Source organism: Oncorhynchus tshawytscha, linkage group LG07 (genome assembly GCF_018296145.1).
Source record: "Oncorhynchus tshawytscha isolate Ot180627B linkage group LG07, Otsh_v2.0, whole genome shotgun sequence".
NCBI classification, from domain to species: domain Eukaryota; kingdom Metazoa; phylum Chordata; class Actinopteri; order Salmoniformes; family Salmonidae; genus Oncorhynchus; species Oncorhynchus tshawytscha.
Genome location: NC_056435.1, coordinates 10,887,937 through 10,905,574, shown reverse-complemented (window position 1 = coordinate 10,905,574; position 17,638 = coordinate 10,887,937). Strand labels below are relative to the sequence as shown.

The 17,638-nt window shown below is 43.2% G+C and overlaps 1 protein-coding gene across 1 annotated transcript in view; it reads left to right on the top strand.

The window, feature by feature from the left end:
* The window catches only part of LOC112255187 (low-density lipoprotein receptor-related protein 1B), a 112,025-nt gene that overhangs the window by 46,282 nt on the left and 48,105 nt on the right, over window positions 1-17,638 (top strand). Inside the window, exons 40-51 of the mRNA XM_042324997.1 lie at window positions 731-918; window positions 1,630-1,813; window positions 4,137-4,222; window positions 4,435-4,563; window positions 7,102-7,283; window positions 7,767-7,966; window positions 9,825-10,013; window positions 10,190-10,338; window positions 10,976-11,069; window positions 11,302-11,418; window positions 11,618-11,737; window positions 14,048-14,167. Coding sequence (XP_042180931.1) covers window positions 731-918; window positions 1,630-1,813; window positions 4,137-4,222; window positions 4,435-4,563; window positions 7,102-7,283; window positions 7,767-7,966; window positions 9,825-10,013; window positions 10,190-10,338; window positions 10,976-11,069; window positions 11,302-11,418; window positions 11,618-11,737; window positions 14,048-14,167 — 1,758 coding nt within the window. The remainder of the gene's footprint in view (window positions 1-730; window positions 919-1,629; window positions 1,814-4,136; window positions 4,223-4,434; window positions 4,564-7,101; window positions 7,284-7,766; window positions 7,967-9,824; window positions 10,014-10,189; window positions 10,339-10,975; window positions 11,070-11,301; window positions 11,419-11,617; window positions 11,738-14,047; window positions 14,168-17,638) is intronic.

Below are 17,638 nucleotides of genomic sequence, written 5' to 3'. Positions count from 1 at the left end.
ATCGCGCTCTAGCGAATCCTTGTGGCGGGCCGGGTGCCTGCAAGCTGACTTCGGTCGCCAATTGCACAGTGTTTCCTCCGACACATTGGTGTGGCTGGCTTGGTTGGGTCGTGTTTTGGAGGATGCATGGCTCTCGACCTTCGCCTCTCCCAAGTCCATAGGGGAGTTGCAGGGATGTGACAAGTCTGTAACTACCAATTGGATATCACGAAATAACGGAGAAAAAAAGAGTAAAAGTGCCAAAAATATATATAAAAATTCGATCTGTGACTGCATCAAGCCGTACATGTTTGGAATCCGGGCACGAACTCCATACAGGGCCGACAAACAGGCACAAATGACGGGGTGGCGAACTTGACGACATCACAACGAATTTCGGACAGTGAGTTCAGAACAACAACGTCAAAACCTGTGTACAAAAATATATACAAATACCACCACCCAGAAGGGCAGTTGGCGAGTAGGAGGGCAAAGGGGCAGGTGCACTGGCACAGGTACACCCCTATGTGTACACATTCCTGGTTGATAGAAATATGTTTAATTGACTGTTAATTATGTTGGCCGGTTCCCCAGACCCAGATTAAGCCAAGTACTTGACAACAACAACAAACATTTTTTTTACATTTTTTTATCTAGGACAAGGCTTAATCTGGTTCCGGGAATTCAGGAGTCTTGCATTCCTGGCTTTCACAGAAAGTTCAAATCTAACACGTACCACTTTGTTCTGTAGAAAGCTTGTGCAACGGCTCTTTCTTCATGTGTGTCAACGGCCGCTGTGTCTCGCTGGCCAGCCTGTGTAACAGGAGGGATGACTGTGGGGACGCGTCAGACGAGAGGAACTGTCACGTCAATGAGTGTCTGAACCGTCGAGTCAGTGGATGCACACAGGACTGTGAAAACCTGCCTGTAGGCTACAAGGTAGGAAGGTACCCCTGCTCGCTTTCTCAGAATTGCGCACGCACACACACACACACACACAGACACACACACACTAACACACACACACACACACACACACAGAATCGCAAGTCATGAACTGTACAAGGTTATTTCTCAGAGTCACACACACACACACACACGATATAGCTCTAAGTATGGTAAACCACTAAGCTCTTACAACATAAAACTAAGGCTTCGTGAAAACTGTTTATTGATGTTTTGCAAATTTCTCTATAATGATAGGATTTAACACCGGTGTTACTACATTCCATATATTATCATGTTTAACAATAAAACAAACAGAACCTAAATCAACATTCTATGTGGACTTGCTTCTGGCTTACCATATGTGTTTGTTTGTGCTACTCATACTTAATAACCATGACCCCGGTACATACAGTACAGTTTATATGTTGGGATCTGCCTGGTTGCTGTAAGCCATAGGTTGTCGATTTAAATCCATACTCTGTAAGATGTGCATACCAGAGTGGCTCGCCAACAAAACAAACCATGGATTTTGCACTCAGAACCTACTAAATCCCTTTGTGTCATAGTATCCCTGTATAGTCAGTAGTCACACCCGATGGCGACAGTACCCCGTGACTTTTCTATTGATTAATTCAGTGCCTCCGCACATGGATTCTGTTAGAAAAATAATGGCTCTCAATTTCTCCCTCACGTCCGATCCAGTGCAAGTGTTGGCCGGGATTTCGCTTGAAGAACGATGGCCAAACGTGTGTTGACATTGACGAGTGTTCATCCGACTTCCCCTGTAGCCAGCTCTGCGTCAACACATACGGATCTTACAAGTGTCTGTGTGCAGACGGCTACGAGGCGCCAGCTAAGAACTCGCACAGCTGCAGGTCTCTCTCAGGTATACCTCTGTCTCTACCTCCATCATTTTCTCTTCTGTTCTTTTTTTTGTTCTCTCTCTCTCTCTCTCTCTCTCCCTCTATCTCTCTCTCTCTCATCTTACCCATCTGTCCTTGTATCTGTGCCTCTGCTGCTTGAGGTACCACTTTCTCCATCTTCGTTCGTCCCATTCCTTCTCTCCATCTTCTCTCTCTTCCTTCTTACACATCTTCCCATGTGTCTGATCCTCTGTCACCCACCTTCCTGCTTGATTTTTTTTTTTTAAATCAGGGACTTCGGGAAATCAAAGGGGAATTATCTTGCCGTCAGAACGAGGATCCTGATTAGTTAAAAGAGGACACTAGAATATGTATGACGTAAAACCACTTGTTCTATCTCTATGGGAAGGTACCTGTAGTGAGCCCAGTCAAATAATAGCCTGTGATGGTGATATATACTAGGGCTTGGAGCTAGGGAGGAAATCAGTGGTTGTATAAGATTGACACCTCCAGAGCCTCTGACTGTAACGTTACTGCACCTGCTGTAGGATAATGAGACAATGCATTAAAAGTAATGACTTTATGAGTAATGATGAGCTACAGTGCCTTGCAAAGGTATTCACCCCCCTTGGCATTTTTCCTATTTTGTTGCATTACAACCTGTAATTTAAATGGAATGTTATTTCGATTTCATGTAATGGACACAAAATAGTCCAAATTGGTGAATTGAAAAAAATTACTTGTTTCAAAAAAATTGAAAAAATAAAAAACAGAAAAGTGGTGGGTGCATATGAATTCACCCCCTTTGCTATGAAGCCCCTAAATCAGATCTGGTGCAACCAATTACCTTCAGAAGTCATATAATTAATTAAATAAAGTCAGCCTGTGTGCAATCTAAGTGTCAAATGATCTGTCACATGATCAGTACATATACACCTGTTCTGAACGGCCTCAGAGACTGCAAAACAACTAAGCATGGGGCACCACCAATCAAGCGACACTATGAAGACCAAGGAGCTCTCCAAACAGGTCAGGGACAAAGTTGTGGAGAAGTACTGATCAGGGTTGGGTTATAAAAAAATATTATATAACTTTGAACATCCCACGGAACACCATTAAATCCATTATTAAAAAATTGAAAGAATATGGCACCACAACAAACCTGCCAAGAGAGAGTTGCCCACCAAAACTCACAGACCAGGCAAGGAGAGCATTAATCACAGAGGCAACAAAGAGACCAAAGATAACCCTGAAGGAGCTGCAAAGCTCCACAGCGGAGATTGGAGTATCTGTCCATAGGACCACTTTAAGCCGTACACTCCACAGAGCTGGGCTTTACGGAAGAGTGGCCAGAAAAAAATAAGCAAACATGTTTGGGGTTCACCAAAAGGAATGTGGGAGACTCCACAAACATATGAAAAAAGGTACTCTGGTCAGTTGAGACTAAAATGTAGCTTTTTGGCCATCAAGGAAAACGCTACATCCGGCGCAAACCCAACACCTCTCAACCCTAGAAAACCATCCCAGCATCATGCTGTGGGGATGTTTTTCATTGGCAGGGACTGGGAACTGGTCAGAATTGAAGGAATGATGTATGGCGCGCTAAATACAATGAAATTCTTGAGGGAAACCTGTTTCAGTCTTCCAGAGCTTTGAGCCTGGGACGGAGGTTCAACCTTCCAGCAGGACAATGACCCTAAGCATACTGCTAAAGCAACACTTGAGTGGTTTAAGGGGAAACATTTAAATGTCTTGGAAAGGCCTCGTCAAAGCCCAGACCTCAATCCCATTGAGAATCTGTGGTATGACTTAAAGATTGCTGTACACCAGTGGAACCCATCCAACTTGAAGGAGCTGGAGCTGTTTTGTCTTGAAGAATGGGCAAAAATCCCAGTGGCTAGATGTGCCAAGCTTATAGAGACATACCCCAAGAGACTTGCAGCTGTAATTGCTGCAAAAGGTGGCTCTACAAAGTATTGACTTTGGGGGGGGTGAATAGTTATGCATGTTCTGTTTTTTTGTCTTATTTGTTTTGTTTCACACCAAAAAATATTTTGCATCCTCAAAGTGTTGTAAATGTTGTGTAAATGAAATTATTACAAACCCCCCCCCCAAAAAAATCAATTTTAATTCCAGGTTGTAAGGCAACAAAATAGGGAAAATGCCAAGTGGAGTGAATATTTTCACAAGCCATTATCTCTGAGAGCATACTGCTACAGTTGCCCCTGCATAGTGATGGTACTGAAGAGTCACACATGTCTATCAGATTATTTCTTTGGACTATATTGTTAGTCGTCGTCGTCGTGTAATTGCTGTATTTTTTTCTTTTTCTTGTATTTTCTTCAGCTGAAGAGCCCTTCCTGATTCTGGCCGACCATCACGACATCAGGAAAATAAGCACTGATGGATCCAAATACACTCCTTTAAAACAGGTAAGACACACAAAGAGAAGTGTTCCTTTTTTTTTAACCAGCTCAATATTTAAGGACGGAGGATTTTTCTTATGCACAGACTCTTTTTATTGATCATCTCACTTGAGTACATGTCTCTCCCCAACCAATTATGCAAAGCAATTGCTCAATATTTAATGAGGTATTTTTTTGTACCAACAGTACAACATGTACCTTATGATTGTGTCCCGCAGGGCCTCAGTAACATTATAGCAGTGGACTTTGACTACAGGAAGGAGTTGATTTACTGGATCGACTCGAGCTCTCCTGCCCTAACCCAACGGAGGATAAACAGAATGCGACTGAATGGGAGCGACCTAAAGGTACAGTAGAGTACCGGCTTATACATCAGGTTTGGGGTAAATTGGAATAGAAGTTATTCAATTCAGGAAGTTAACAGATTCCAATTCAAAAATTGAAAAAAAGGGCGTCTCTTTTCAATGACTTCTCAAAAAAAACGGAAGAGGAGTGTAACGTCTGCTCCCAACTCACACTCTCAAACACCTAAATCCCCTGAACGCAGCTCACTTTCCAGTCCACTTTCCAGCTCACACTCTCAAACACCTAGATCCCCTGAGCACAGCTCAATTTCCAGATCCCAATCACCTGAATTCTAATCACCTGCATGTCATTATCACACACTATTTAGTTCAGTCTTTGCACACCATCACTGTGAGGTATGGTTTGTTTTGTGACACTCTTCTATTCGGAGCCCTGTTTTTCCTGTAACATAATCCTCCCGTATCTGATAGTTTTTGCCTGCCTCACTAACGACGCCTTTTGCCTATTCCCTGCCTGTACTTTAGCCTATCAGATTTCCTGTTATCAACCTTTTGCCTGATCTCCCGGACGACGTTACTAGCCTTTTCCCTGCCTGTACTGTTGCCTTTTTGGACGCCCTGTGTATGAACTTCTGCCTGCCCCTGGACCCAGTTACCTGCCTCCTGTGGTCCTTTACAATAAACACCTGCTGCGCCCTGCGCTTGAAACCAGCTCTGTCTCCCATCGTGTTCATTACAAGGAGAAGCTATATATTTCAAAAGTTGACTCATTTGTAATTTATTCAAATCACTTCCTGAATTGAGTGTCTTCAATTCAAATTGACCCCAACCGTGTTCTACATTAGCCTGACGAAGGTGTGTGGTGAGATAGTGTTCTTGTGGTAGTGGTTAACGTATGAGCCTGAGGGAAGGATGCACTTTATCCATTTTCTCTCTCGCTCTCATCCCCCCCACGAGGCAAGATTACACTGTTAGAGATGAGATGTTGAGAAGGTCTATAGCTGCTTTATAAATCTAGAATTAAACGCCCTGACTGTGCAGCGGTTTAAATGTGACTAAAGGTGACAGTCTTCCCTGGCTGAAGGTTGAGCCGGAGCACATAAAACAATTTATTCTACAGGAGGGATTATGGTCATGTAGCGCCTAATGCGGAATGAGATTTTAATGCATTCCATTGTCAAACAATGTACACTATAGAGTGTGGATAATTCCTTAGACACACAGCTTCTTTGTAAAACTTTGTTTTCGTTACACCTCGGGAAATACTTTATGGTTTTGGGCCTAAACCCCCTTGTTAATAGTTCACAGCATTATGCAGTTGATGGCTGAGTATTAGTTTATGGTGTTTGGCACAGAACAACGGCTGTTGGTTTAGGTTCAGCTGTATTTTATGATGTTTTGTTGCCGTCATATTTATGACAATATCATCATGCTGTTATGACGAACAGTTCAAGTGTTACTGAACCCTGTCATGATCATGTTATGCACCGTAGATACAGTACGAAATGTGCTTTCTTGCTACACAGAGGAAGATCTCTGACTCGGTATCTCAATGTCAATGATCGTATCAGTGTGCATGTGTTCGCGTCCTTGAACATGGCTGCTCTCCAATCATGGCTCCCCATTTTAGCTTTCCAAAGGCCAGGGTCAGAGTCTGGATGACGTTAGAGTGCCAACAGAACCTGAGCACCTAAGGGGGCTCCCCTTGGCTCGTTATCGTTAATACGGGGCTAATGACTCATTATAGCTTTACTGTACCCAGGATCACTCCCGTCTGATTCGTAGCTCACTGCTGCCGAAACTCTTCCGAGTCGAGACCGCTTCTGTAGTTATGGGACCAATGTCATCACTAGAATGAAGGCGATATTAGAACTGTTGCAGTGCAGACCCATAGAAGGCTGTTGTGAGTCGTTCGGGCTTTTCACACTGTCTTCTTAATTTGCGACAAAATCACTCCAGGGCTAGCTTACCTTCCTTTCACGCAATCAATCGTTAACCCCGGGGTCACTGAATCCAACTGTTTGGGTTAGAATGTGAGGGCTCCACGAAACGGGTTACGGTGCTTTTCTGATTCATCTTGAGTTGCTTTAAAGGCCCAGTGCAGTCAGAAACATGATTTCCCTGTGTTCTATATATACTTCCACACTATGAGGTTGGAATAATACAGTGAAATTGTGAAAATGACGATGTCCTTTTGGGTAAGAGCTGTTTTAAAAAAAGACTGCCTGAAATGTCAGTCTGTTTTTGGTGGGATGGAGATTTGGCCTGCCACGGTGACATCACCAGGCCATCAAGTTGGTTAATAGACCAATAAGAAAGAGATTTCCAAACTCTCTGCCAATGACAGCCGCTTTTCAGTTTTCCCCCTCCCCCCACTCGGACAGCACGCAGCAAGTCCTAGGAAAAATCTTGCTTGAGAAATTGCCCTTTTGCGAAGATTAGATTTTCTCTTCTTCTTCTTTTTGACAAATTGAATTGAAAACAATCACATGAAGGTACTTAGTTGTTACTCAAGAAATGATTTGATATTGAGATTTGAAAGAAAATGTCCCTACCTGTTTCCTCTCCTCTGACCCACAGGTAATCCACAGGACGACCACCCCTAGTGCTCTAGCCGTGGACTGGATCGGCAAGAACCTGTACTGGTGCGACATAAGGAAGAAGAGTCTGGAGGTGTCCAAGGCTAACGGACTCTATCCTGTGGTGCTGGTCAGCACCGGTCTGGACATCCCTACCGACCTGGCTCTGGATGCTGATACTGGGCATGTACAACTCTCCATCTTCTCCACCTGTCTTTACACCGTGCTGCTATCTGTCACAGTACCGTCTGGAGAGAATGAATCCAGAACGAGATTTAGCTATGTCTGTCGAGAGAAACCACAGACTGTCTAAAGAAATGCCAGCTAATCAGTTTGTTACTGATTAAGTAAGTGTACCTATGCTGTTTTGTTTCTGAGGCAGCCGACTTTCTGCTCAGGCTCTTGAAGTCTAGTACTCATTTTGATGTTGAGTTTGAAATCTCACGTAAACTACTCCGTAACGAGAAGTAAAGTTACAGTTAGATTTACATCATTTTTGTCATTTTGCAGACACTCTTGTCCAGAGCGACTTACAGTTAGGGCATTAACCTTAAGATGACCAAGTGAGACGACCGCAATTCACAGTTCACATAGCCCATTTGACCAACGAAGTGGGGAAGTGTAGCCTAAGGTGTCTAGCTGAAAACTGTATCCATTCCTCTGTAGTTATGTGTTCTGGATCGACAGTGGAGAGTATCCCCATATCGGGAGGATAGGTTTGGACGGCAGCGGCCGGACGGTGATCAGCGACACAGACATATTCAGTCCTGCAGCTCTCACCATCGACTACACGGCAAAAAGACTTTACTGGGCTGACTCGCATCAAATTCTCTTCTCAAACATGGACGGTTCAAAACGACGCAAAGGTAAGGGACAGTGAATTGAGTGTTGCCCTTGGTCTGTCTGTGTGTCTGTCTGTTGTGTGTCTGTCTGTCTGTGTGTCTGTCTGTGTGTCTCTCTGTCTGTCTGTCTGTCTGTCTGTCTGTCTGTCTGTCTCTGTCTGTCTGTCTGTCTGTCTGTCTGTCTGTGTCAACATTTGATGGCTCAATTGAAAATAATACTTTGTGCCGATTTAAGGTCAGTTTGCCATTGACATTGTCATCTATCACCCCAGTGTTTAATTTGCCGTACTGTAATAATTTCGCCACCATGGCCTATTTATTACCTCACCCCCTTTATCCTACCTCATTTGCACACACTGTATATAGACTTTTTCTATTGTGTTATTGATTGCATGTTTGTTTATTCCATGTGTAACTCTGTGTTGTTGTTTTTTGTCCCACTGCTATGCTTTATCTTGGCCAGGTCGCAGTTGTAAATGAGAACTTGTTCTCAACTGGCCTACCTGGTTAAATACAGATGAAATAAATAAATCAAATAAAATTGAGTGTACTTTTTCAGACTTTAGATAAAAACATTTGACATTACTGTGAAGCGGTTTGTCCGTGATTGATTCAACTCCACAGAAACCGAGCGTGAGCCAAGTCATTAATATGCCTGTTCCATACACTTCAAAGCAAGGTGTTAATTGAAATGAGTCGCTATCTATCTCTGGCATTCAACCTGTGAGAAATGAGAAATGTTTTTCTCACCTTTTTTTTTAGTTATTCATTCGGTCTAACACAATTTTCCCCCAGTACTATTTGGTTCACAAACAAAACATGTTATTAAACAAGGCTTAAAAACCTCTTAAGGATCCGACCCTTTTCATACATTTTAGCCTAAAATGACATACCCAAATCTAAGTGCGTGTAGTTCAGGACCTGAAGCAAGGATATGCATATTCTTGATACCATTTGAAAGAAAACACTTTGAAGTTTGTGGAAATGTGAAATTAATGTCGGAGAATATAACACATTCGATCTGATAAACGATAATACAAAGAAAAACGCATGCATTTTATTGTATTTTATTTGTACCATCTTTGAAATGCAAGAGAAAGGCCATAATGTATTATTCCAGCCCAGGCGCAATTTAGATATTGGCCACTAGATGACAGCAGTGTATGTGCAACATTTTAGACTGATCCAATGAACCATTGCATATCTGTTCAAAATGTGGTATCAAGACTGCCCAAATGGTCCTAATTGGTTTATTAATACATTTTCAAGTTCATAATTGTGCACTCTCCTCAAACAATAGCATGGTATTATTTCACTGTAATAACTACTGTAAATTGGACAGTGCAGTTAGACAATTAACAATTAACAAGTTAACAATAATTTAAGCTTTCTGCCCATATCAGATATGTCTGTCCTGGGAAATGTTCATGTTACTTACAACCTCATGCTAATCACATTAGCCTACGTTAGCTTAACCGTCCCGTGGGGAGGACACCGATCCTGTAGAGGTTAATTAAAGTGAAGTCACGACATTCTCAACGTATTTTTATTGTTAATTTAATTTCAGTCTTTCGTCTTCAACAGCCAGTTTGTGATTAGCTGTAGTACTTATAGTCTACTCCGTGCTCTACTAAGCCATGCTGACAGACACAGTCCATTTAGTCACGTCTTTACTTCTCTTTGCCTACAATAAAACACCACAGAGCCTGGCAGCTTGTCACAGCAATTATTCAGGACGAGCTGTGTGTGTGTGTGTGTTCAGCAGATTCCTCCTAAAGCAGTATCAGATGAACGTAATGTAGAAGTGGCATGTTAATCTACTGTGTGTGTGTGATCTGGCTGTATTCCAGACTCTGATTAATCAGTGTGTATTCCATTCCAGTGCCGAGTCAAGACATCTGGGAGGTGACGGCGCTGACTCTGTTTGAGGATGTCATCTATTGGACGGATGAGAAGTCCAAGTCGCTGAACCGGGCCCACAAGACCTCCGGGGCTCAGGGAGCAGAGCTGCTCAGATACTGGAGAACCATCCACAACATCAAGGTGTACCACCCTCTCCGCCAACCCGACGGTAATTGTCTAGACACTCAGTGTGTGTGTCTGCATGCCTTTGAGCGAGAGAGAGGTGTTTATTTTTTAATTGTAATGAGCAAATGTGCCCTCAGACTAATGATGCTGACAGCAGAGTGGAGGGGAAAGGGCTGTAGCTGTGAATGTTGGGTTTTAGTCTCCCTCTCTCCGCCGCAGTGCCCAAACACCAGTGTCAGGTGACCAACGGAGGCTGCAGCCACCTGTGTCTGCTCTCCCCTGGGGGAGGTTACAGGTGTGCCTGCCCCACCCACTTCTACCTGGCTGCAGAAAACAAGACCTGCCTTTCCAACTGCACAGCCAGCCAGGTCAGTGGCCCTTTTCTCCTACTGCTTACAGAAATATTTTACATTTGAGTCATTCAGCAGACGCTGTTATCCAGAGCCACTTACAGCTAGTGAATCCATCTTAAGGTAGCTAGGTGGGACAACAACATTTCACAGTCAAAGTAAGTAAATATTGCCTGAGGAATAATTAGAGGAGTGCTTATATTTGACATGTTATACACTTGTAACATGTCCAATATGTGTCTCATGGGAATGTGCTTCTTGCATATCCCAACTCCCCCTGAGACGCCCATAGGGAGTGTGGGGTCACGGCCAGTGGCACCCTTGTCCAGCACCCCTGGATCAATTGGGTTAAGTGCCTTGCTCAAGGGCACAGTGTCAGATTTTGTCGGCTTCGGAATTCAAACCAGCGACCTTTTGGTTACTGGCCCAACTCTCTAATCACAAAGGCTACTGTACCTGCCACCCAATGAAGCAGCTACCAGCTAAGCCTGTGCTAGTTGGAGGGAGAGTGGGGGGGGTGTGTTTTGATGAGGTGTGTTTTCATGTTTTTGGAAGATGGGGAGGGGACCAGCAGGGGTTTCATTAAGGTACTTTAGTGTCCCCAAAATCTTCCTGGATGATGATGATGATGATGAAATCTTGTTGTGTCTTGTAGTTCCGCTGTGGGACAGATGAGTGCATCCCCTTCTGGTGGAAGTGTGACACGGTGGATGACTGTGGGGACGGGTCGGACGAGCCTCCAGACTGCCGTGAGTCACCAACACACACATACACTTGACAAGGTCCCAGTAAGGGTGGTCACATTTTCTCTACACAACAACTCGCAATTACACAATCAATTCACAGCCCTCTAGTGGAGCAGGACACTAACTGCACAGTACAGTACAGTAAATGTTACAACCCTTCTCCCTGGTTTTATTCACTAGCTGTGTTTCTATAAAGTCGGTGCAATGTGTGTGTGTTTCTGTTCTTTCCTCACAGCTGAGTTTAAATGCCAGCCAGGGAGGTTCCAGTGTGGAACTGGTCTCTGTGCTCTGCCTCCGTTTATCTGTGATGGGGAGAACGACTGTGGGGACAACTCTGATGAAGCCAACTGTGGTGAATTTCTTTACATTTCTGGCCATTATTGTAAAAGAGAATGCATACTCGTTACTTACCTGGTTAAATAAAGTAAATAAATCAATTATGACGCTATCCATCCTATTCTGAATCCGCCCAAAAGTTTCCACAACTGTCAAAAACGACATTGTAGACTACCCCGGCTAAGGCTAACACCTTTTGTTCATACCTTCTACAGAATCCTACATCTGTCTATCTGGACAGTTCAAATGCAGGAAGCGTCAGAAGTGCATCCCACTGAACCTGCGCTGTAACGGACAGGACGACTGTGGAGACGGCGAGGACGAGACGGACTGCCGTAAGAATCAAATCATCTGTAGATGGATCTTAATAGATACGGTCTTAAAGAAGAGGCTGACTATGTGATGAAAAGTTTTGACAGCTCTGTACTTTTTGCCGGAGGATTTCAATTTCACTTGCCATGAAAAATGAGCCTCTGCAAGATTTAGATAATAGAGTATTGAAAAGGCTTTTAGTTGTTGGCACTCTGGTCATTTCTTTAGCGAGAGACAACCCTTTGATGAATGACACAAGAAAAGAAAGGAACAGTAGAGAGAAACTCAGACTCTGAAACAGACCGACTCTGTGACTTCCTCTCTGATCTTCAACTCTTGGTCAATGATTCACCCTGTTAACAATTCTCTTTGGATTATAGAAAGCCCCCAGCCTTCTATGTTCATGCCACCATACCTGGTTAATTCCCTTCGTAGATACAAGGAAGGTCCATTATTAATAAAAGCCACATGTCCTTGTTATAATACGAAAAGGAGGTGTGTTTCCTTTCAGTTGACCTAGTTTGACCTCGCTGTGGATTTTGATTGGAGTTTCATCCCCTGCTTGTTATCCCTCTGACATTTTAAAGTTCTGAACTTCTGGATGCTTCTTTCGTTTGTCTGAAATGTACAGCACCGGGTAAAGGTTATGAGACAATTCCTCATGTCTGTGAGAGAGACAGAGAGAAGGGTCTTAGTAAGTACCTGTAGTCACACCTGTCTGGTTGTCATCGCGAATCAAAGTGACAGCTCTAAGACAGACTGGAGCACGGTCTCAAGACACACACACACACACACACACACATACATGCACGCCATCCATGAACGCCTTATTAGATCACAGTGGTGGGTTAACGACTCGTCTCAGAGCTCCAGCCCTAGAAGCAGTCTGATCTCCCTCCCTTCACCTCCTGAGTCTCTGGCTGCAGGCACATTCAACCCCGGCCTGGCTCAGTGGTAGAGCCGTGTTGCCCCGAGGCCACTGGGAACAGAGAAGAAGACAATTGCACCAGCAGGGGGTTGAACCACGATATTCCCCCACAAAGGGGGGAATATCCACTCATCGTTACTGCTCCCAGATTTACTCTCTATAGCTGTAGCCTACCATTGCCGTTGATTTGGCCATAGGGACTTAGCCAAGTGAAAGGTAACAAAACAGGCAAATATAGCCTCAAAGCGGATTCAGCACCAATCCCCGCGGTTTCCCGCGGTTTGAAAGTTCCAACCGAGGAAAGTGGAAGATAAATTTTTCGGGGGGGCAAAATGAATAACGTTTTTTTGATAACTTGTTCCTAAACAGGCTCCCTACGTTCGCGGACACCTTTCACGCAATGGGCATAGCACCTTTCACGCAATGGGCGTAGCACATAATGAGTCCAAATGTTTCACAGAAGCTGGACAAAAATAATGTCCAAGATTTAAAAAATAAATAAAAAGGGGAATGTCTGAGTGTTCTGATATTCATGATGTTTCAATAAAGCCCTAGTGATATACTTAATTAAGGCGCATCCTCTGGCAAAATCAACGTCGTTACCAATTGCTTTGCCGCTAAAACAAGCTTTTTGTCGGCCTTAAATATCCCTAGTTGCACTCACTGAAATTGGCATATTGGCTCACGTTCTTAAGGACACACCTCAAATATTTCCACCCCTCCCACCTCAGTGCAAGCCAGCTGACATTACACAGGTAAATTGTCGACCCCGGCGTTAGGGCTTGGAAAATGATGCGCGCGTGTGAGCGACAGAGCGAGACAGAGAGGATATTTCAGGAGCTGAGTCTCACCCAGGGTGCAGATTAGGGCAGACAGAAGGAGGTTTAGCCTGCGTCTGAGGGCTGAGGGGATGTCTTTCTGAGACAGAGGGAGGTTTAACCAGGGCTAATCACGCTGGGAGGGCTGAGGGTTTAGAGATGCAGCTGGAGCTCTAACCACCTCCACCCCCCTGCTGGGAAAGAGGAAGCTGTGCTCTGGGTGTCAGGGTACTGTGGCAGGAAGGAGGGTGTGGAGGAAAAATGAATCTGATATACTCATCATTGTACTTTCTCTATTGCTCCACACCATAGGTGTGTTTGCCACATATAAGAAAGATGATTTGTGTGAATTTGATGCAACTACAGTGCATGTGCATTGCTATTGTTTTGGTCATTTTTGATCATTTTGGTACCTTCAGTTGCATTAGCCGAGGGAGTTTTACCATTTTTATATAGACTGGTTAACTGGTCATTTTTTGTATAGCACGTGACGGCGTCTCTTTTCATCTTTATTCTTCAGAGTTGATGTACCTGTTTTAACTCCCTGTCTCTTCTCTCTCTGCTGTGCCATCGGTCTCCATCCCCAGCTGAGAGCACCTGTTCTGCCAACCAGTTCCAGTGTAAGAGCTCCCTGCACTGTATCTCAGCCCTGTGGGTGTGTGACGAGGACCCGGACTGTGCCGATGGATCGGACGAGGCCAACTGTGGTGCGTTCTACTGTTCTACTTCTAATTGTACTGCAGTGCCTTTCAGAAAGCGTTCACACACCCCTTGACCTTTTTGCCTCACATTTTGTGTTACAGCCTGAATTTAAGATGGTTAAAATGGAGATTTATGTGCAACTGGCCTACACACAATACCCCATAATGTCAAAGTGGAATTATGTTTTTTGAAATGTTTACAATTTTTTTAAATCTTTTTTTTTAAGGAAAAACTTGAGTCATTAAGTATTCAAACCCCTTTGTTATTGCAAGCCGAAATAAGTTCAGGGGTAAAGAGTTGCTTAGCATGTCACATAAGTTGTATGGACTCACTCTGTGCAATAATAGTGTTTAACATGATATTTTTATGACTACCTCATCTCTGTACCCCACACATACAATTATCTGTAATGGTCCCTCAGTCGAGTAGTGCATTTCAAACACAGATTCAACAACAAAGACCAGGGAGGTTTTCCAATAGCTCACAAAGAAGGGCACCTATGGGCAAAGTAAATAAAACAAGCGGACATTGAATATCCCTTTTAGCATGGTGAAGTTATTAATTACACTTTGGATGTATCAATACAACCAGTCACTACATAGATATAGGCATCCTTCCTAACTCAGTTGCCGGAGAGGAAGGAAACCGCTCAGGGATTTTACCATGAGGCCAATGGTTATGGACTTTAAAACAGTTACAGAATTGAATGGCTGTGATAGGAGAAAACTGAGGATGGATCAACAACACTCATTTAAATGACAAAGTGAATAGATGGAAGATTTTCCAAAACATGCATATTTTTGCAATTAGGCAGTTAAGTAATACTGCATACAATGTGGCAAAGAAATTTACTGCATGTGCTGAATACAAAGCGTTATGTTTGAGGCAAATCTGGAGCAGGTTGAGAGCTTCAAGTTCTTTGGTGTCCACATCACCAACAAACTAACATGGGCACGACAAAACATATTCCCCCTCAGGAGACTGAAAAGATTTGGCATGGGTCCTCAGATCCTCAAAAGGTAGCACCATGAGAGCATGGTTTCCTCACTGCCTAGTATGGCAACTGCTCGGCCTCCGACCGCAAGGCACTACAGAGGGTAGTGCGAACGGCCCAGTACATCACTGGGGTCAAGCTTCCTGCCATCCAGGACCTCTATACCAGGCGGTGTGAAAATCGCCCTAAAAATTGTCAAAGACTCCAGCCACCCCAGTCATAGACTGTTCTCTCTGCTACCACACGGCAAGCGTTACCGGAGCGCCAAGTCTAGGTCCAATAGGCTTCGAAACAGCTTCCAAGCCATAAGACTCCTGAACACCTAATCAAATGGCTACCCAGACTATTTGCATTACCCCCCTCTTTTACACCGCTGCTACTCTCTGTTGTTATCATCTATGGATAGTCTCTTTAAAAACTCTACCTTCATGTACTGTACATATTACCTCAACTAACCGGTGCCCCCGCACATTGACTCTGTACCGGTACCCCCCTGTATATAGTCTTGCTATTGTTATTTTACTGCTGCTGTTATTTTACTGCTGCTGTTATCTTTTATTTCATATTCTTATCCATTTATTTTTTTTAACTGCATTTGTTAGGGGCTCGTAAGTAAGCATTTCACTGTAAGGTCTACTACACCTGTTGTATTTGGCGCATGTGACTAATAAAATTGGATTTGAAATCCAACACAACACGTCACTGAGTACCACTCTTTATATTTTCAATCATGGTGGTGACTGCATCATGTTATGGGTATGCTCATCTGCAAGGACTATGGAGTGTTTTAGGATAAAAAGAAACAGAATAGAGCTAAGCACAGGCAAAATCCTAGAGGGAAACCTGGTTCAGGTTGCTTTCCAACAGACACTGGGAGACAAATTCACCTTTCAGCAGGACAATAACCTAAAACACAAGGCCAGATATACACTGGAGTTGCTTACCAAGACAACGTTGAATGTTCCTGAGTGGCATAGTTACAGTTTTGACTTAAAATGGCTTGAAAAAGTATGGCAAGTCATTAAAAAATGGCAAATTGACAGAGCTTGAAGATTTTTTTAAAGAATAATGTGCAAATATTGTACAAAATGCAATACTTACCCAGAAAGACTCACAGCTGTAATCACTGCCAATGTTGATTCTAACAAAATGTAACACAACAAAATGTGGAGTAAGTCGAGGGGTATGAATGCTTTCTGAAGGCAATGTATGTTATATTATATTCTAGTCTACACTCTCAGAAAAAAGGGTTCCAAAAGTGTTCTTCGGTTGTCCCCATAAGATAACCCTTTTTGGTTGAAGGTAGGGAACCCTGTTGGTTTCCATGTAGAATCACCAAAAGGGTTCTACCTGGAACCAAAATGGTTTCTTCAAAGTGTTCTCCAATGGGGACAGCCGAAGAACCCTTTTAGGTTCTGGATAGCAACTTTTTTTCTAAGAGTGTAGTCTAGTCAGTGTTTGATCTCAATGGAATGGCCTCCTCTAAAGGGACATTTGTTTTTTCTATTTTGTTTTCTCTTATGCTATATGCAATCTTTGATCAGCTAAACCCAAACGTGTAGACTTAAATTGGATGTGATGACGTTATGCAGACATCAAATGCCTTTTTAATTTTTTTTTTTTTACTGATGACCACCTCATAAATGCTGACTGGTCTTTGATATGCTCATAAAGCACTTGTTAATATGGCCAGCTCCAGAGATTAGCTGGAGGAGGTTAAGTCATTTTACTGTCTCTTTCTCTCATCAAATGGACTGCTAGGGATTGACCTTGGCATTTCCACTGCTGCCTGTGCGTTTAATGGTGACATTTAGGAGGATTGAGGGGGATGACAGTAAGGTCTCTCTATGATTTGAGTCGTTCTCTCTGGTTTTCAGTCAGTGTTCCGTTTTTTTTCTTTTTCCTCTCTCTATTTTCTCTCTCTCATATTTAAAGGTTTCTTCTCATCCAACCTGGCAGATATCAAGCATGAGAGGAGACGCACACACTTTGTGAACATGTTGTATACACCTACTGGCTTTGACTTCACTGGCGAGAAGCAAAACAACATACGAGTTCTGGAATTCCCAGCATCTTATGTGTCTTTCTTAATTCTTAAATCTTTCAGGCATGGGAAGGAATGTATTTAGTATTTAACTGTCGCGGTGTGCTCGGGTCGAATTTGAATTCTGTTAATGTCATACTAAGTCTGGGAATTAGCTCTCGAGCATGGTACTGTGTGGTTGTCAATTAATAATGCATTATGTATTTATCTAGTCTCCCAATAGTTGGATTAAAAGTCTGACAGGGAGATGAGAGGAAATCACATTGCTTTGATTTTACAGTGTTGGGACGACATGTACAGACGGATTACTAGGTTGTTATTTTAGAAAGAAAACAGGAAAGTTACTGTTCTCCTAGTCGTTCTTCTTGACAGTAGCAGGCGTTTGTAGATACAGAATGTAAAGTAATGTTTCACCCTTTATTGGCCATCGTCTTGTCG